The sequence below is a fragment of the Balearica regulorum genome, chromosome 17 (assembly GCF_011004875.1).
Source record: "Balearica regulorum gibbericeps isolate bBalReg1 chromosome 17, bBalReg1.pri, whole genome shotgun sequence".
Taxonomy (NCBI): domain Eukaryota; kingdom Metazoa; phylum Chordata; class Aves; order Gruiformes; family Gruidae; genus Balearica; species Balearica regulorum.
This window is the reverse complement of record NC_046200.1, coordinates 14971171-14992343: the sequence shown is the minus strand read 5'-3', so window position 1 is coordinate 14992343 and position 21173 is coordinate 14971171. Positions and strand designations below refer to the sequence as shown.

The window sequence follows — 21173 nt, the reverse complement described above, 5'->3', positions numbered from 1 at the left end:
GCCTTGGGGCCGTTTGCTGTTGTGCACGCACGGGAGGCCAAGGGCTCACTGCAAACCCTCGGACGGACTAACTCAAGGCAGGAGCTGCTCTTTCAGCTAAGTCAGAAGGGGGTTGGAAAGCAAAGCAGAGGCAGCTGCAAGGTTGTACCCTCTGACCTCCTCTCCGACTCCTCCGCCATTTTCAGTGCCAACATCTCTGCCTCTAGCACCTTCTGTTCCATCAGTCGCTTCTCCTCCTCCGTCCGGATGGCCGTGGCTTTGATTCGCTGCATCTCCTGTTCAGCCTCAGCTGCTTTCTGAGCCAGGAGCTTGGCCTCCTCCTCCGTGATCTGAGCCTTCTCAGCCAGCAAGTCTGCTGTCTCTTCAGACCTCATCTGAGAATTAAGGCACATTAAACCGTCAAGCGCACCGAACGTCTCCCTGAACGTGCTTACAAACCCCGGAGCAGGGCCCTGAGCCGCTCGCTCCGCACAGCCCAGAGTGTCTCTCCCTTCCATGAAAGCCTGCAGCCTTCTGCAGCCAAGACCCGGATGTGCCCAGGCTCCCTCCCAAATCATCCTCCTCTGTGCTCCTGCCACAGCAGGCTAGCACGATAAAATCAACTCCATCCAGCCTCCTGATCACTGTCCACCAGCAGCAGTTTGAGAATAGCCATAGGACAGCGTCACTTTGCTTCCTAAAACGCTTCAGCAGTGGAAGAGAGTGAGGAACAGCTGCAGTGCCTCGGGAAACAACCTCCCAGAGACTCACCAGAGCCTCGTTGGCCATCGTTGCCTCTTCCTTTAACTGCATCAATCTTCTCTCCAGCTCATCCCTCGTCCTCTCAGCCTCTTCTCTCATTTGCTTCTCTCGGGCCAAGCGCTGCCGTTCCATCTAGGAAAAAGGTATTGGGGAAAGCAAGGAGAAATAACACACATCAGAAAGGCTTTGCACACTGCGAGAAAGGGTCACTAGGTGGGGGCTAGAGCACAGGACTGCGCTGCTGCCTCCTCTCTGCTTATCCACACAGGGAACTTCACTACATGGGGTGATCTGACGCACCCTGCTCCCTTGAGCAGTGCCGTTCCCAAGACAATCCCCTACCCTCTGATCAGGCTGTCACCCACAGCGCTGCGCCACAAGCTGCCTCCAGATGATTACGTCCCCAGACAGTACCCTCCTACGCCAACTCAGATAAGTTGGGTCCCAAGAGCTCCAGCTATGCCTAGAGCTTCTTACGGCAAGACTGGGCTTAAGGGCATCTTCAAAATATCAAGTATAGACACACCACAAGGCAGGACTTTGAAGGACGTGGATAGCTGCTACTTTTGATCAGACATTTATCCCAGCATGCTGGAAACTTCACTTCCACTCCTTTATAGGGGAGGTCATCTCCTAGATACAATAAACTACTCTCTCCCTCCAGCTCGGTCCGCAGGAAATAGCAATGCTTCTCCTGGGGCAGGGGGGGAAGATCCAAGCCACGCTGAGGCAGCCCACCAGAATCCTGCCACCTCTTCCCAGAAGATGCCTAGAGTGTTGTGCAGACAGAGCGTGCCCAACTACCTCTCCGCTAGCCAAGCGCCCAAAGGGAGCCATTGGGCTAATTAACACACCAACTTTAAGCACTCCAGTACGACCGAGATGGGTGCGTTATAAATATCCACGCTACAGCAAGGGCTCGCAGCATTGCACAGGCCACCTGCTGGGTTTAATAAGGGAAATAAGTGCGACAAGACACATTTCTCCGCTCCTTGGACACCAACTGTGTTCTGAAAGCGGGACGCCTACTGCTCTAACGGCTCTGCTTCCTTCTATTAAAGGTTCCCCTCATTAATTATCATTACGATCTGCATCCCACTCAGGAGTTCCATTACCAAGAAGTCCCCATATAAAAGGACTATCTGGAACCAGTTAACAACGGTGGATCCTGGGGAGGGAGAAGAGAGCTGGCGAGGCAGCAGTGTGGCCAGCCAACCCAAGCAGAAGCCCGACCTTTCCCGTAGAGCACAAGCGCTCTGGATTCGAGAGCTCATGCGAAGCGATAAGCTTCTGCTCGCTCTCAGCGCCCTCACCTCTCCCGGCAGCCCAGCTAAGCTGGAGGTCTTGCTGGCACGATTCAAACGCACCAAAAACTCACAAGATTCTAAAACCTGTCCCTTGGACACCATGCTGCTCCTTCCAAGGAGGACTTTTTCCTCCACGAATGCCAACTCTTTACTGACCAGAGAAATCCCTGTGGGAAGCAGAATGTCCCTCTTCCCCAGAGGAGCTGCCCCAGTTACCCTTGTAGTGACTCACGTCCCGTCCTCTCCTGCCACCCCAGAAGCCACAGGAAGGAGAGTTGCTTCAGGAGGTGCCTGCAAGACAAGCTACATCACATCTCCAGGCTAGCTGAGCACCTCAACCCCAACTCCAGCACCACGCAGGAACCTCTGTGGACACGCTCCAATCCATTAACTTAGCAGTCCCTTGAGCATAAGACCCTCCTGGGTGCAAGTGACTGCTTTGGTTTCTTCTGCTGCTATCTAGCGGCTTTATTGCGAAAGGGACATTTATATTCTAAGCACCAGTACTCAGATTAGCTGTGCGGGTTTCAGTGAGTAGAAAAGGTCCATGAGCAGAAAACAATGATTCATACAATCCAATTTGCTGATATATGCTCATCGGCTACACACTGCTGCCTCCAAAGAGCCATTTTTGCTGCCTGGGCTGACCTGCGGCAGATAAAGGAGGCCAGCACCGAATTAGCATGCAGGCTGCACAACCCCGAAATGTCGGCGTGCATTCCATCACCATGTAATTAGAAAACGAGGCGAAGAACTACGGCAAAGCACAGCTCCCCCTCACAGCCCCTGCTTTAATTACAAGCAACTACCCCAACGTACTGCATCTTTCCAGCTATGGCACCCAGGCATAGACCGAGGCGGGGAAGATGCACGCACACTGGTAGGACATCCAGATTAGCTCTTCCCTCCCGTCCTCCCAGTTTTGCTCCCGAGCGTGGGGGCTGGACTCGGGCTGCAAAGCCAAGTTGAGAATGACTGGCAAGGTGGGAGCGGGCTACTAAAAAGAGATGTTCAGCTGGACCGTCCCTCAAAGCTGCTCCATGTGCTTGATGTCATTCTGGAGACTGCTCCTTCCCAAGTTCATTTGCATTTCTGATTTTGGCTCATGGTCTAGTTATATGAGATATGTCTCTCACCTGCTTCCTGGCTTTCTCCTCCCTGGCCTGCGCTTTCATTTGCTGGACCTCCAACGAGTCTGCCTTTCTCCTCCTCATGAAGAGGTCATGGTTTCCAATACACAGCTGAAGAATCTGTTCCAGTCAAGGGTGAAGAAAAACAGCTGTACGCATGATGACGGTGAGGCAGTTTGTATTCTTGACACACAAAACCATTAGAACTGCTTTGGTTTGGTGCTTGTCAGCACTTCCACCCACTGGTCTCAAACCCTATGAGCTCTCATACCAGGTCCCCTTTAAGTTCAAGATGAACTTGCACCTTCTCCCAACTGCATGTTCAAAGCATTGAGATTAAATAAAAAAAAAAAAAAAAAAAAAAAAAAGATGGAAAACCACGTTCTGTCTTGGACAAGACTCCATACAAACAGAAGGCTTATCAAAAACTTCCTTGGACATCTTCAGATACCTGTGCTGAAGGGTTTCGAGCACCAGTGGGGTTTCCTCTGGCACTCAAGGAGGAAGATAAGGAAGGTGGCGATACTAGAGGAGGGTTAGCAAAGGGGTGAGGACACAGAAGAGTGAAAGCTCTTTTCGACAATAAAAGCAGGTTTCTGAACTCAGATTCTTTTCTACTAAAGGACTGATTCACGTGCCCGACTTGCATTTCACAAGTCACAAATGACTCCTCTGGCGTCAGAGGAGCTACAGCAGCATGAACCTGACGAGTGCAGTGAACGAGGCCTTTGCCAGGAAGCTCCACTTCCCTACAGCATGTGAAGTACAGGACAGCCTATAACCAGGACAGCAAAGGTCCCTTCCCTCTCTTATAAGGATGGGAAAAATATCGCCTTCTGCAGGTCCCTTGTGCAACCTAACACAGTGCACAGCTACTACAGAATCTGGATCAAAGCTCCTCCAGATTCCAAATCCAGAACAGTAGCTAAAGCTGGACTTTAACACGGATGCTGAACAGAACAGCTCAATGGTAGCCCCCTCCATCCTTGTACAAGGAGAGAGTCCTCAGAGGGGATCAGCCTCGGAAAAGCCAGGACTGCGACTCTGATAACGGTGCATCCCGAAACAGGGAGACCTCTTCACAGGGCAGAATGGAAAAGATCCGCAGGAGAAGAAAGGGGGTGACAAGAAAGTTGTACTTACTAAGTGCTTCTGCCATGCAGGTCAGTTATAACCCCAGAGCTTGGAAAGGGAGCACAAAAACAGGAGAGGGGGAAGAGGTTCTGTGAAGGAGTTTGACTTGAGCTTCCCCCTTCTCTACTAGAGGTTATGACCGAGTAGTAACTGTTACGCCAAATCACATCTACAGTCCAGCACGCTCCCTCCAGCTGCTCAGAGGAAAAGCCCCCAAAGAACACTGTCTCGTACTGCCTGCAGAAACTACTGCTGCAGGCAATAAAAATTACTCTGTCTGTAGACTTACCAGCTTATTCACACGCAGCTTTGATGAATTGAATTTAAAAACATCAATCTTTTTGTCCAATGGCTTAATCGTAAACTGAAAAGGAAAAAATAAAGAGGGAGAGAGTTATCAGAGAGCAGTGCGTTTAATAAAACCACGGCTATAAAAGTCTTACTGAAAGCTTTGGCTCAGAGGAGGTCAGCAGTGTCAGACAAACAAGGCTGAGAGTTGTCCCCGTGGCTTTTAGCCAAGCAAGAGAACGGGTATCAAAAGCAACCAAGGAGACCACTGTTCCTCCGGTCAGAAAAACACGAGTGCCACAAAGAAGCAACGAGAGTGCTGTCCACCTACAGACTGCAATGCTCAAGAGCCAGCGTCCTCTGCAGAGCACCTCCTGAGGCAAGATGCTGCTCTCCTGGCAGCTGTAGAGAACGGAGAAGGTACAGCAGGAATTCATGGCACTTCTGAAGGGAGGAAGAACCAGCTCAGCTGCCCGATGGATGGGCAGGAGGTTTGCATTAAGAACACAGCAACACGAGCTGCTGCCCTTCCCCTTGACACCTCTACTCGCAAGGGCTCCCCAAAAAGATTTTCCATGTGTTTAGTTCTCCAGAAGTAAGCCATATCACAAGACTGCTCTGCAATTCAAAATATTATTCCCTCGCTCTAACTCGCATTTACACTCCACGTGCCAACCGAACAGCAGCCTGGGTTTTCCCCCTCCAAAGAGCTTTGCCACAGCGGGTCTCTCAAGAGGACAGAGGCGGCATCGCCAGACTTGAGACTGTGTTGGTAATACAGCCCCTGGGCAGAGAGAAAACTCTGAACTAACAAAAGGCTACTTGAAGAGATGGAGTGCTCCACAACACCGCATTTTTTAGAAGGCATGCATATATTCCATCACTCCCCCACACTCTACAAAAATAACCAGCTGAAGAGATAGCGCTCGAGCAGGCAGTCTGTGTCCATTAAAGTAGGTCTATTTGTCAATACATTGTACTGCCTGAAAAGGGCTCAGCAGAACTTGCCCTGGCAGTGTTTTGTTTTGTCAGTTTAAGAGCCAATCTTTTAAGACTTTCACACAGGCAGACGTGTGTGAATGTCCCTGGACCCGGGCGCTGGCAGCACCCCACCACTCATTGAGAGCAACAGCAGAAATACGCCACGAGAGGAATTTCAGTTCCACGTAGAGAGTCAATCTTTGTTAGGACAGATTAAACCCCTCTGTTGTGTCGACGTAGCTGTCATACCCAGCTATTAAGCCTGTTTACTACCACGTCAGGTCTACTTGCGGTCATCTTACTACACAGATGATTGACCTGATGGAAGGTGGCAGTCCTTTCCCCCAAGAGAAAGCTCTATTACAGTCTCGTGTCAAGGCCTGGTTACGGAGGCTTCAATCCCCAGATTTCTGAGGCAATCCCTGATCAGACAGCTTCCACCGCACTCATCTGTCACGGGCAGGAAAGCCTTCGGAAGTCACCAAGCACTGGGCTCTTCTGCTCTTTAGTTTTAAGAAGTAAAACAAGCGAAGAGAATTCCAGTGCAGCCTTGTTACTTATAAAACTTCACAAGACATGCAATAAAGGCAGCCGATGAGAAACCTTTAGCTTTTACCCTGATCAATATCACGTTTAGATTGGAAAACAATTTTTAATTAAAAAGTTAATTTTCTGCCTTACCATGAAGGTAGCTGGTTTTCTTTGAGCAGCTCTCACAGACCGAAAATTGAGCAGATCAGTTTCCCCTCCACAGCCAATTTCACTGCTGTTCTCAGCTAGCTTTGGTGGGCAATGATTCAGAAGATTCGTATTTACGGTCTGGATTTAATAAATATCTACCCAATAGCGGGCTTAAATTACTCAACTTCCTAAAAAGATTCCAGCTGTTATGCCAAGCCTGGCAGCCTGAAAACTCAAGATGATGTAATGATGTGGCAAGAGCTCTTCTCACCAGGAATACATCTCCCTATATTTCATAATACTGTGTATATACAGAATAATATATCCAGTAAAGCACAGATCTCAGCTTCTGAACTTTGATATTTGGGCAAAGCACACCAACAGCAATTTTGGGTTGGGGTTTTTTTGGGGAAAAAAATTACATAGAGGGTTTGAACACTCTCTAAAACCAGAGGAATAGCTCCCCGTTGACCTCTTGTATGCCCACTCCTGGCAGGTTTTGGAAAGGCTTGGAAATAAGGTTTCAATCGAAGCTGCCCTGAGCCAAGCTGCTGATAGCGAGCACAGCAGACAGAGAAGCTAAGAGAAATTATTTTAAACTGCAATTGTGTTCTTACTGCTCTCAGGGAAGAGGGGAGATGTATCCATACCTCTTTATCGCTGTAAGAGATGTTCCGGATCTCGTTCCATGGGAAGGAGATTTTAGGGGTCAACCTGTTGTCTGGGTCATAAATGTGAAGACCCAAGGCGTCAACTCCAAGGAGCAGTTCCGTGCCCTTTTTATTCTATGGGAGGAAAAAAAAAAAAAAAAAAAGAGCAGAAACCCCTTTTATTCCACTCAGAGGGTCTGATGTGAACCATTATTGGCTTCATTGGGCCCTGAGCCAGCACTGTGTATTAAAAGAGCTTCTGCCTCCCTGGCAGCTAGCAGCGAAGCACACTGCGGCAGGGACTCTCACCAAGGCACCGCAGCCATCTCCCAGGTCTGCTGGCTCTCCAAGGCTCCACTCACCCAATCTCACAGCAACACAAAAGATAGAGACTAACACAAGAGCTACGCCGGCAAGAAAACACAACCCACGACCTACACTCACCCTAATCGCAAAATAGTTCACTCCGTACATCTCCAAGTCCTGAGCTATCTTCAAATACTCCATTTCAGCTTCATCTCTGTCAGACAAAAAAAAAAAGCCAGCATTACGATGTTTGGTAGGATCAGAGAGAGGGGGGTGACTGCTCTTTCTGATCCTAAGCACACACAAGGCTTTAAAGGCTGGACTGTCTCTGTCGCACAGGTCAAGCTTCGCTTTGCCGGCAGGATCAATAAAGTCCAGCAGCAAATCCCACTCTGCAGCTTGCCAGCATCTTAATGGCCACCGAGGCCTGCCTAAGGAGACGCAGCACGTCAGGCCTTGCTTTGCCCATCTCCCAATCCCTACGGCATATATCGGAAATCCCTGGCTGGGAGGCCCCTGCTTCAGATCCATCTCGCTTCAGGCTTATCCCCCGCAAGGAGCATTTTGCCACCCAAAGCAGGAAAACACCTCATCGGTCCGAATTCTGTTCCTGCCCCAAAAGGCACCCTGACCCCCCTTCCCACCTCCCTGCCCCTTTGCAGGCGGTCCCCTCCTCAGCATCAGTCCAAAATTCTCTCGAGGACCCCACCAGCGACCAGGGGACAGCAGGGCACACGCGGAGCACAGAAAGCCCTTTCCCTTCGTGATTCTGCCCCAGAGGCGTGCTGGATTAACCCTGCTGTCAGCAGAGCGCATCCATCACCTGCCCGAGCTCCCAAAACCCCAGCGACTCTTTGGGGGAAGGGACTGACCCTGACCCACCACTCCAGCACACACTCACCTCGCTCTGCCTCGGTGCTCTGCGTACCAGGCTGTTATCCTTTCCTCCCACATCTCTGGAGTCATCTGGTACAGGTTTATTACCTGAGATACATGGGGAGACAGTAACCAGGTCATAGTTGCTCTTGTCACAGTCTCCCTAGCCAGCAAGCAAGCCAGAACCACCCCAGCCCCAAGCAACCCCTCCCCAGCACCACATCCGACCTCAGGACGCCCGACAGGCGACTCTCAGCCCCGCACCAGCATCGCCCAGTGCTTGCTCAACCCTCCCAAGCACGCAGCACAGGCAAACTGTCCCCAGGCCACCACGAGGAGACACAGGCAGGATGAAACCGTGAAAAGAAAACGTTTGCTTCTGGTTTCATTAAAATATGTCACAAAGAGATTGAGTTCTCCTCCCTCGATGCATCCTTTTTGGATTGTTTGCCTTGGTAAGGAAGCCCAAGGAAAGTGAAGCAGGGTGCACCCTGCAGGCAGTCCCGCAGAGAAGGTCTCTGCTGCACGAAACACAACCAGGCTTGGAAATCTCTTCCTCTGCCCGGCCGAGATCCTTACCCGCTTTGGAAGCAGCTCCTCTTGCGCCAAGAAGCCTCGCTTGTGGACGTTGGGATCGTAATCGCCGTACTGGAAAGAAGCACAGACATCGTGCCCGCCCCACATTAACAACACAGGCAAGTAAAACTCGTCACCCTTACACATCCACCCCTCAGGGAGCGAGCAAAGGCAGACTGTTACACCCTTCACGTCACAACCTGTTAGAGCAGAGAACATATGCTGCTCTGTAAATTTAATAACTGTATTTTCTTTGTCATTTGATTGCTAATAGAAACTAACACTCTCCTTCTACTCATGCAGCAGAGGGAGAAGCAGAGCAAAACTTCCCATCACCAGTTGACGTCCACCACCAGTTGGACTAGATGATTGCTGTAGGTCCCTTCCAACGGAACAATTCTATTCTACTCTAATTACCGTGCCCAGAAAACACGTCCTCCGACGAAGGGAAAGACTCACTCTATAGCAGGGCGGTCCTTGCCTTCCCACCGGTAGTGGGACAGGGAGTTAAGATATGGACAAAGACCAGTCCCCAAAGACTGATGGATAGCAGTAATTCGGGTGAGGCAGATGGTGGTTTCTCTGTCGCTGCTCACCACCCTAATGAACAAATATAAAAAAAAATTACAGGAGTTTGACAGCCTCCTCTCAGGCAGGGGTCGGCTTTTCTGCCAGAGGGTCTATGGCTCAACCGGGCAGTGGAATCCAATTCAGATTTGTTAAATCCATCCAGTAATTACTAGTATTTGTTTAGATTTACATCTTTTTGAGCAGGATATAAAGTGACTGAGAAATAAAACTGCTTATTAACAGACTGAAAAGCCGAGTGTCCCTGCGGTGCATGTGAAAATGAATTTACCTCCTGTACAGCTCAGGAGGGCAGGAAACCGCCAGAAAACGGCACCTCAAATAACCTAGCAAGTTCAAGAGAAGAGGACGACGGATGTGAGGCACGTACGCGAAATGCTGCGATTTTCATTCACCTGGCAGACAGGACTTCTGCAGTGACATTACCCAATTACACGAGACACAGCAACGTTTGCTCAAGTCACTCATTTTGCAAGGGAGACAGCCCTTCCCTCCCTGCTTTTCTGAAGAACCTCTGCTCAGAAAGTACAAAATGGTGACAATTTTTAAAGCCAAGACCAAGACGCACAAGGTGGTCATGTAATAAGGCAGGAAGCTTTCCGTATCAGCCTCCTTTTAATGCCAGAACCATCACGTTGTACACTAAAACCAGAGCTCAGCATCAAAAGCCTACACATACATCCTCTCCGCAGCCCAGCAAGCGACGTTTCATAGACGACAAGCGGGGATTAAAGCCGCAGATATTGATTTGGAGCCAATGCAGATGCAAAGGAAGCATGCAACAATCAACACTGACTCAAACTTCAATTAATATAACAAAACCGCCACGGATTTCATTCAGGAGGGTGCTGAGCAGCGGCAACTGTCTGTCTTCCAAGGTCTATAGGTGCTCGGAGCTCCTCAGAAAGCAGCGCGCTGCAGGTACACGTCCCTCGAACCCACATCAAAAGGGAACAGCAATAAAAACATGGCACTGGCAAAGGAAACAACTCCAATAACCTTGGAGAGGCAGAAAATAAATCATTTTTAAGTGATGAGAATAATAGCAAATTGGATTAACACGATTATTTTTTTGTTGCAATCTACCACGGAGATCCAAGACTAAGTATGGATTATGTGATTTTCATGTGGTGAAAAATATTGCCACATCCCAAAGGAATATTTGTACCGAGAGGGAGTCTGGATGAGAACATTAATAATTCACAAGTCAAAAATCAACAAATGGCTTAAGTATTGCGGTATATGTTGGCTCAAATGATTCGGCAAATATACTTTAAAGACCTTTTCAATTAAATCATTACTTCAAAACTGTCATGGAATTTCAGCTCCTGTTAATTGAACTATGTGATTAATATCCACAGTTACGCACGGAAGTTGCCTTTACCTCATTCATACACCTGGCTTACACAGTCCTGGACAAAGACAGGCATGTTCAGCTTCAAACTGTTAACACCACATACCGGGTTTTTTTGAGGGGAAAAAATACCAAAATAAGAGAGATCTTTGCTAGTGCTGCAAGATTTGAAGGGCTGAGAGGGCTGGGGCATGGTAGCAATCTGCATTTAAGGGGCAAGAAATGGAAGAACCTCCTGGCCGTTACCATTTTCTGCTGGGACGTGTTTTTCCGTAGATTCTACATCTCTCCCGGCTATTTAAAACCTGAACCGCCTCCAAGATCTGAAAGCAGTGTGGGTGGTTTGAATGCAGGGCTAGAGGGGAAAACACATAGTAATTCCCCAAATAAACACAAAGATATAGAAATAAATAAGCTTTTATTTTTATGACCCACACGCTTACTTTGTTATTGCAGGTAGGTGTGCGACAACAGCACAAACCAACCTGGCTGTCAATCAAATGGCTGCAAACACACCGCTATGTCAGGCTATTATGCCCCTAATCATGCAAATCAGCACGTTATTAGTGAAATTACTGTGCTCAGTGGCTGCTTTCTTGTCCAGAAAGGACATCATTATCCTATTTAACTGGAAGGAGATGACCTGCAACATCTTTCTTCCCAGCTCCGTACCAAAGATATGCTTTCAGCTTTCTCCTTTGCTGAAAAAAAACAACCCAAACCCAAAAACCAAACACAGCAGAAGGGGAAACCCTGCCTGGGGGCTGGCAATGTCTGCTGCAGACATGAAAGCACATTAGTGAAGATCAGAAAAGGCATTTCTCCTTCCACCTTTCTCACAATCTCCGTGCAGAATCAAGACGTGCAAGGTTAGAACTGCTCTAACTCCAGCTGCCCTCCTCCAGACGACCGAGCGTCGAGCACATCGAGCGTGCTGCCGAGCGCAAGGTCAGCGGCCACGCTGCAAGAAGAGAAAGAGGACGGCACAACAGTCCCGTACCAAATTACAGCCTGTTCCCGCAGAAGCCGTCACGGCCAAGAGTTAACAGCGCTCAGTATTTACCCAATGGTTTATTCATTTTGGCAACAGCAAAAGTCATCCCCTATGTATCCTCAGCTCAGCAGGTCAACGGAGAAAAAGCCAAGTAAGTGTTTACTCATGCACTCTAATAAGAGTGATGAATGTTTCAAACAAATAAAAACATTTCTAAAAGCAACTCATCTCTCCCTGGCTGACGAGTCTCTCAAACAAAATACGGTTTCATCAATATTCTGACTACAAGGAGAAAAATGTCCTTTTCTAGTAAATTCAAACATTCATCATCAAAGAACACCGCTGCACATCACCTACGGCTGTACTCAGACAAACCGGGCACGGACTAAAGGGCTACGAGGAAGATTATACAGGAACCCAGAAAAAGCGACGGTGAAACACCGAGGACCGGACTGTGTTTCCAACCAGCCTGGATCAGGCTGTCTCTTCAGAGCCAAATCCCCCCTCCTGCGAGCCTCTTCCAAAGACATTCTATTTACGCACATAAACTGGAGATTAGCTAGAAGACTCGTTAATTGAGCAGCAGTACATGTTATGTGTATACAGGGATAAATTACTTCCTCTCCTGCAAGAGCATCCTCGCTTCTGAACCTCAGGCTGCTCCCTCTATCCCAGGAGTCCCTCTGCTGCAAGCTGTCCAGGGCTGCGTGCTCCAGACTGGAAAAGGGTGTTCTCTTAAAAAAGCCCTCAGCAAAACACATCAACTCTGGCTCTAGAGCAGAATTCGGCCAAGGAACGAGGGGAACTTAATACCCATTGAGTTTTTCCTCTGCCTAGTGAGGCCAAACACCCAAGATCAAACCCAAAATAAAGGGAGAAGCCAGACAGAGCCCTTTAACACTGCAATAACATTTACGCGGCAAGCTGTAGCACTCAAAATAAAGCAGTTATCATGATGACAAGTATTCTGGGGAAGCAGTGGAGCTGCGAGTGCCATGGTTGGTTTGCCTCTGGCTACAACGGCAAGAACAGGGAGGAGATCCAAAAAAGCACAGGCATGGGGAATTCACCTGCTCCAGCGGCAAGCCACACTTGAGCAGGCACTGCGGCTCATAAGCTGAGTGCTTGTTAGAGAGTCCTGGAAAGAGAAAGCAAAAATCTGTCCAACGTCTGAAGGCAGCCAGGAACCAGCAGCACAGCGAAGGCAACATCGCTAGCATAGTCCCCAAGTTTTAACAACTTTCCCTGCCCTCCTCTTCCTCGGGAAGCGGCTATCGCTTCCCAGGAGCAACGTTAACCCACCGCCAATGTCAGCGGGTCCCCGGAGAATCCCCCTGTGCCTACCTTGGCTTGGACGGCGTAAGAGGCCAGCAGGACAGAAGCTTCAGGAGGACAGTAGATCTTCTCATCCAAAATCTGCTTCTTCACCTGCACGTAGCAGAAAAGGACACATAACACACATTTAGTGGAGCAGTGCAAAGCACGACTGTCACAGCAGATGGTTGCAGTTTGTTTTAACTTGAGTTGTCAACCACATAGTTAACAATTTTCCTAACACTAATTACAATTCGGGCCCAGGAAGTCTCCGGTGGCTCGGAAGGCTCAGGCTTTCGCGGGCCACCTTTCTGAGACAGCTTTGCGAGAAGAGCTAAATTTATACAAGGAATATGACAGAACCTAAAGGCAAGGAGAGGGGGGAGAAATCTTCCGTGTAAACACAGAGATAAAACCTCTTAAGGCATAAGCTATGGATTGATACAACAGCTATACACACCGCTAAATTAAAAAAGAAGTTTGCAGCCGAGTCTCTGAGCACACAAAGGTTTTGCTCTGGGATATTCAGGTCTCACTGTGAGTCAGTGCTCACCTGCGCTCGAGGCCAATTCCCTCCAATCCCACCGGCAGCAAGGAGAGCTGCCAGTCACCTCCGCGGCAGTGCTTTTAGCAGCAGGCAAAGCCCCGCGCACGCTCCCAGGAGAACCAACGTGCAGTTCCCAAAAGCCACAGCTTTACGTTTCCTGGCTTTTGCGCATTAAAAAATTAAACCTGTCATGTTCGATATTTTTTGGTTTTGCACACTTAATTTTCCTGAATAAAGATAGGGGGGAAAAAAAAAGCACATTATTTCCTGGGAGACTTAACTGGATTGTCACAGAGATGCAGTAACATCAATTTGAATTTATAACGTGCTTTGAGTCCTCAAAGTTGCTTACAACATAATCACAGAAGATACTCTCCTGCATTAAGATAAAAACAGGAGAGTTTGCAGGCTTATGTGTGCTCCCGTTTCCCATACGCATTACAGGAGCCCAGGCTCCTCTCACCATCAGAAATCCTAGTAGAAAAGTCACAGGCCGCATTTATAAAACGTGTCTTTAACTGCTTTTCCTCCCCGATTTTCCTTTTCAAAGATGCCAACAGCATTCCTCCTCATCGAGGATAAAGCCCGTGGCAAATCGAGCATTTAAAAACAGCCCTATGGAGACACTAACGCATGAGACAGACCTTAGAAATTAACAGTGATACTTTGCTCTTCAGAGCTGAAGGACTTCTAAATGCAAAGAGGAACTTTGGAAGAGCACCAAGAAGCTGGTGAGCTCACTTGGATATCCATCTGAAAGGGCAGGGCAGGCTGAAGCCTACAGTGGTATTTCTAAGAGCATCCAGATCCAGGTTGCCTCTAACGTTGGTGTAACAAACATAAGAATGAGTGTCTTTTATTTTTGTAACTTATTTATTTTAGAAACTTCAAATTAACAGCCACAGAGCAGCTGAAACGTCCCAATAAGGGATACCTAAGAGGCTGACTAGGACTACCCTACTCCCTGTAACCATGGCTGGCACAACTCTTTCCAGGACAGAGTTTCAGAAAATTGATCCTGTCTGAAAGAGAGCTCCTGTGATAGAAACTCTTCGTTACCAGCCGTGAAGCACTGCTACATCATCATCAGCTAGGCTGATTTCTCAGGACACAAAGTTTTGTAGCATACTTTAAATAAAGGAAAAAAGCCTGATGCTGCGTTCACCACAGTTTCCAAATGCTTAACATAAGGGCACGAGTTACTGGGGCAGGTGGGACCCGCAGGTTTCCCCTTCTCCTCGGCTTTTGCCGTCAGTCTCTGACAGAGCCGTGCTTCTGGGATTTTCTTCTGCTCCAGTTATCTGAAGGCTGTTTTGCGAAGAGCCGAACCTTGCTGTACAGCCTGAACACAAAACAGGTTGGCTGCATTCTGTTCTTGAGGATGAAATTCCCCTGCTTCCCCTAACGACGCTATCATGTACAAAGGCAATCGCCATCCCTCAGCACAACTGATATCCACACCCTGCAGAGAGGTGGACTCCAAGGCTCTGTGTGTCATTCAAGCCCACATCTGACAGATTCATTTCCCCTAGCTACCACACACTAATATTACAAATCACCTAATCATTCCTGACAGCCAGTTTACGAGGTCTGCGAGTCTGGGCATCTGTGACGGCTTCATCCAGACAAAGCATCTTTGACCTATTTTAAGAAGTTTTTGTTGTTGAAGACAACTCCCTTCAGAGAGGTGTGAACATAACGATGAGGATCCACGCTCTGCTGACCCTGGAACCTTCTCGCACGTCTGCTCATCCTAGCTCCTTCTCCCTCGGGTTGGAAAACAGTGTACTGACACCGCTCCTACCTGCAGGAAGAACAAGTGCTGTGTGATTTCCTGGACCAGTTCCTCCTCTGCGTTCTCAGGATAAAATTTGGCCAGGAAGTGAAAGGTGACGGGCTCCTCTGTTGGAACATCGTGATCCAGAACCTGTGGGATACAAGAGCCATTCAGCTACTCCTTCCAGCTTCTTCAGCACCCTGTCTCTTGGAGGCAAGATACAGTTCCCGCCTGTTCAGATCAGCACATCTTTTGTCAAGCATTTTAGACATCTAGAACAGACGAACCAACCTAAGTAGTTCGGAAACGAGGGTTAAAAAAAGAAAACAGACAAACATTTCTGACACTCATAAGGATGCAAGAAAACAAACAAGGCAGAAACAAACAGCATGCGAAATGAGACAGCAGAGGTTGATCCTGATCTGCTATGCGCACATTGCCTCTTCCGAACCTCACAGAGCGATGCTATGTCCTGCTACGCCACCATTCGACTTTCACGTTGTCTCCCTGCAATGCCTCCTCTCGTATTTCAGTGTTGTGCCTCGCTACCCTGCCACCACGCTGGCACCGTCCAGTTCAGATTCGCGTTAGTTTAAAGCCTTGGCATGACACGCGAGACACCCAGACCTCCCTCGCAGTCTCGATTACAGTCCGGTTTGAGCGTAGCATCTTTTGGATGCAAACAGAACCACATCTATCACTTCTCCAACCCAACCCTCAGCAACCTGGAGGTCACAAATTTGGGAAGTGTCTCCTCCCTTATCTCCATCTCCCTTTCACTCCTCTAGTTTTCCTCCTCCCTAACTCTTTGTACATCTCAACGACAAAAGAAGCTAAGATGCAACCTCGCTTTTCTGGGTTTTGTCCCTCAGGGGCATAGAAGAGAGACTTTTAGGTTTCATTTACATTACAGGCACTGGGAAGCCCGGCATCCCAGCATGGCTGTCTCCCAAAATGCCTCCAGGAGATTCAGCGTGCCCAGTCTGAGGCCTCACGGCTCAGAAGGAGCTGGGGTGGGGTATCTCTGCCAACTCTTCCCAGTTTGACCTACAGATGTCATGGGGATGAGATTCAAATACACGTCACCCAGTTCACTTCGATACCACACATAACACAACCTCGGGAAAGCAAAGAAAGAGGAAAACATATTCTCCTCTGTGTCATCCCACACGCCCTCTCAAGGGAAATTTGGTTCCAACCTTCTTGTCCATTTTGAGCCAAGCCACCGTATCCTTGATAGTGTACTGAAGCCCGAAGAACCAGGTTTCTCGGAGTCCTAGTGTCCTGCATACTAGATCAAACAGGTCCTTCCCTTTCCACTTCACCTGCAGGAAAGCAAACAGAAAGCAGAGTTATAAAGATGGATTTTAGAACTTCAGCTCCATTCAACTGTATCCACTCTTTTTTCACTTCACAAGGTCTTTGAGAGTGTGGAAAAGGCAGCTGGTACCAACAAGAACACATCCTAACGAAGCATACTTTATATCCTTCCATCTGATGTCATCTGCAGATCACCAGCTCTTCCCTCAGCAGGAAACAGATGTGATTTCCCCCCACCCAACAATGACATGTAAAGCCCTATTTCTTCCTCTGGCAACCCACCAGCATTCAACAGAGGACCTGAAGGGTCCATTTAGGTTCCTTTTGAGCCGTGCACTGCTATGAGCAGCCTGTTTCCAGCAAGAAAGGAAAAACCCGCTTAACTGCCCCTTTAACATCTCTACCTATAACCCCCGAGAAACCCTGCGCAAAGTCCAGTATCAGCAACGGGGTTTCATAGACAAGGGCGCAACACGCTCCCCAAAATCCAAAGTGAAATGATCTACGTATGAAGCGCATTCATCCAGAGCTACCGACCCTGCAAAAAGGGTAAAAGGGAAAAAGAGCTCAGGGAAAAAAAAAAAATATCACTGAAGTCAGCGGTTCTCTCCGAGCACGTTTTGATAGAGTCAAACTGCATTTTCTGCTGAAAATGTTGGTGACAAAAGCAGCTCAGGAGCAGAGAAAATTGGTCCTGCTCAAAGACCATGTCCTTCGAGCAATCTTGCAGCTGCATCTATGTTGTTACTGAAGTTCGCTCATAAAAACAGAAGGCGTTGGGAGGCAGAAAGGTGAAGAGGGACATAAAACAGATGAATCTAATATGCCAAAGCCACTTTGGTCTTCCATCTGCACGGTGGAAACAATTGCTGGACCGAGACATATGGCCATTACTCTAAAGCCCTAGGGCGAAAGGATCTCGGCACATTCTCTTGTCACTACAACTCAATCTTGGTGCCACCTGGACAGCATCAATATTAATGCTCAGGCACGGCAGGACGGCTGGTGCGGGTGACACGCCGCTCTCGCTGTCACCCACTGCCGCCTTGTGGGCAAAGCTGCTGAGGACAAGCTCATTGCCGTTCTGCTGGCTTCGATTAAATGAGTATATCGCTATTTTCTCCCCATCCCAGGGCACACACACGCATGCTGACAGTCCCAGAACAGAATAAAACCGACGCTACCCTCCAAAAAAAAGAACAAAACACCACCCCCGGACAGCTCGCCACAGCCTCTCCGCAATTCATATCAAGCGCTGTCAACACCTCGAGGTCAAAAACACCAGGAGGAGCAAGTTTTGCAGTGTTGTAATTATAAAACTCTAATTTCACACATTTAGCTAGCCTCCAGTCCCCTTGATGAGCTCCAGCTCGGCACAGGATGGTTCAGATTGCGGAAGATCTTTTCCCGACTATTATTTTAAGAGGGAGGTTAATTTAAGGGTTCAGACAAAACAGAGCGAGACACATTTAAACAGCTATTTCGTACCATTTCTGTAGGCACATAAAACCAGGCTGCCATCAAAGGGCTATTTCTTAACTAGAATTAAACAGCTTTGCATAAAGCGTTATTGGCTTTCCCCCCCCCCCCTTCTGCAAAGGACCACGTTTCAGCCTATTGCTTTAAAGGAGCGATCGGTGCCTGCACGCACACAGCCCTGCACCAAACCTTTCCCAGGACAGGCTCCTGGGAGCGCTTCCTCCCCAGACATCGCTCCACATCCCGTGGGATCGGGGTTTTGAAGCTCCAGCCATGCTGAGGACTGCAATCCCACCGAGCTCCCCTCCTCCCAGGCTGGGATTTCCCCACCAAACCGCCTCTGCAGAGTTTTTCATGCCGGCACCCAAACCAGATCTTCATTCACCACGCTGCGTCAGCTGGCACGACCCAAAGATTTCCTCCCTAAAAGCAAGCCAGCAGTTAGTTTCCAAGACCCGCAGCGAACATTAAAGCAAGAGCTTTGTGTGGTTTTCCCCCCACCCTGCAATTTAAATTTGGTCACGGGAATATTTTAAGCAATTGCTTTTGCTGCTAGATTTTACGCCGCCGCTCTGTCATTGCACGCGTACGTTATGGCAGAAATATATATTTAACATTCCTGCCTGCACAGTGCTAAAGTCTCTAACCATAACATCGCACAGACATCCTCCCCGACTGTGTTGAATTACCTTCATTAAATATATAAATGGAACAGCAGCCACGTTTATTTCAACATACATGATTTCATTCCACACTTCGGTACTTAAAGTAACGATCTGCATTCAAGTAGTAGCTTTTGACAGCCGAACTCCAACTGTTTTACAGACATTCAGGACCTCAGCCCTCCTTACCCTTACTTGATAGGCCTTGTATCATTAACTACCACATTTCCTGGCCATAAAACACAAAAAGACCCCCCCAGGCACAGGGAAATGGAGAGAGCTGCTGTCCAAGGCTGGGCAGAAAGCCTGGGAGAAAGCCAGGACACGCTGGCAGTTCCCCATCCCGTCCTCGCTCTGCACTGAAGTGACACCTGAAGCACAAAGACGATTTTGCAAGCCGTTACGAGCTTCTGAAAACAAAACAAAGAGGCTTAGACAAGAAAAATCCCCTCTCAGCCATATGCCAGAGCGGTTGGCACGATGCTATAATAAAACTCAATTTCCCAATAAAAAGCTACATCACGATAAGCTTAATCCGACACAGCCACTACCCACAGGACGGAGCAGGATGGGACGATGTTGCTTCAGCATCCTCCATCAGCTGCAGGCATCACCTCTTACACTTGCAGCTTTGCGTTCCCCCAGTAGCACGACGGCAACACGGGCTGTTAGATATATTCGGCGAGACGTTGAAGGAATATGTGGACGAGCTGCTTTACAAACAGGGTAAGCGCTGCAAGGCTGTTATTCTGCAGAGCTGGAATTTATGTTCTTTACTAAGTACAGAGTGCTTACGATTTATCAGCAGAGCATTTTAAGTGAACAGCACTAAACACTTAAAACTCAGCAGCCAGTGGCTAGAATAGAGTACTTTTAGTAGAGGTTATTGGCATCATCTTTTTCTCCAGCGGAGACATCGCATTTGGCATCTATTAACAGGGTTTGCATTATTTATTAACCTGCACCGAGTCATTTCCAACTAGCAGGCAACTGGACAATTTATTTCAGTGCTGAACCTTTCCGTCAAGTTTCACAACTGCTCCTTAGCTAACGAGTCGATAAACCAGCCGCCAAAACAAGCGGAAGAGTTATGAGATCCCCTCGTCGTGGGGTGACAAAGAGGGAGGACAAGTGCACAAGAGGGTGCAACCATCCTGCACAGAGCAGGGGGTCTACGCAGAAAAAGCGACTCCCAAAACCCACTGGCATAGGCTGATGCTTTTCTTCCAACGATGTCAAATTGAATTTACACCAGCTACGTGGAAAAGGGGAGGAAAAAAAAGGACATTTTTTAAACATTTAAGATAGTTAAGATATTTAAGATTAAAGTTCCTCACGTGAGAAGCTCTCCTCAGACAACACAGAGGTGCCCAGACTCCAGGGGACAGAACTCGGCTCTGCCAGGGCGGCAGACAGAGATCTCGCCTCCTTGTCGTCACAAATACAAACCACCGGAGCTTCAGCCATCCCTGGGGTCAGGCTGGGGAATAAGGGCACAAAGAAGTGACCGAGGGACATTAAGGCTGCGCTCGCCGGCTCAGCCCAGGCACGCTGCTTCCCAAAGCAAACCCAGTCCCTCCGTACCCCACACACGTATCCCGCTCCGCGGGAAGCACGGTATTGGGTTAAAACATGACCTTGAAGAAATGGCCAACATCTATAAAATATTTTATTGCACCAATTTATCCTGCAATAATGCTGAAAATGGCTTTTCACCTTAACAGATCATTTTATTAAGTGTTAGTTCTGTGCTAGAGATGAGAAGAGAGCACAGGCCCCCTGTTGTGATGACACGACCAGGCAGAAAAGGGGACCGAGCCCCAGAAGCAGCACTCACCTTCCACCGCGTGACATTACTCCCATTTAGAAGAAAGCTTTAACAGGAGGATGTGACACCTCTGCACTGAAACAGGGAGGGAGATGGCAGGAGGGAGAGAGCAGGGACTGAGCGGAGCATCCCTCCACTAACCACCTGGGAAACAATAAAGGTTTCTGTTGTCTCTGTTTCTGGCTGTATCTGTTCCTCATCCCACCAGGAGATGCCCAAACAAACCACCCGCAACAGTTTGCGACTGAAACAGAGACAACTTTGAGACCATAGAGCACATTTATTTCTCCTTCTGGACTTGAAGGATAACGGGAGTGCCACAGACAACCATTTATTTGGATTTAAAGCCCATTTGGAGCAAATGGGGAATCAAATATACAATATTCTTCCATTTTTTAAAAAATAAAGTGATGTCAAATACTTTCAATTGCCACTTACTGAGCCACAAGACAGGTCCGTTAAAGTTATTTTTATTTACTAATGCTACACGACAACTCGATAATGAGCTTTTAATTAAAATCTATTTCTGTTAACCACCAAGGAGGCCAAAAACGCGCCCAGGCGTAACAAGGCAGATGGTGCAGCCAAGCACATTTCGTGGTGTCTGCCCACGACAGAGACAGAACGGGGTACACGGGAG

General features: G+C 48.3%; 1 protein-coding gene across 7 annotated transcripts in view; it reads right to left on the bottom strand.

The window, feature by feature from the left end:
• Window positions 1–21173, bottom strand: part of NF2 (NF2, moesin-ezrin-radixin like (MERLIN) tumor suppressor) — a 48187-nt gene that overhangs the window by 20229 nt on the left and 6785 nt on the right. For all 7 annotated transcript variants that reach the window (XM_075770197.1, XM_075770195.1, XM_075770194.1 and 4 more), the window contains exons 2-12: window positions 16444–16569; window positions 15272–15394; window positions 12951–13034; window positions 8674–8742; window positions 8120–8202; window positions 7357–7432; window positions 6913–7047; window positions 4602–4676; window positions 3185–3298; window positions 751–873; window positions 157–374 (exon numbers count right to left, since the gene is read on the bottom strand). In XM_075770197.1, coding sequence (XP_075626312.1) covers window positions 157–374; window positions 751–873; window positions 3185–3298; window positions 4602–4676; window positions 6913–7047; window positions 7357–7432; window positions 8120–8202; window positions 8674–8742; window positions 12951–13034; window positions 15272–15394; window positions 16444–16569 — 1226 coding nt within the window. The remainder of the gene's footprint in view (window positions 1–156; window positions 375–750; window positions 874–3184; window positions 3299–4601; window positions 4677–6912; window positions 7048–7356; window positions 7433–8119; window positions 8203–8673; window positions 8743–12950; window positions 13035–15271; window positions 15395–16443; window positions 16570–21173) is intronic.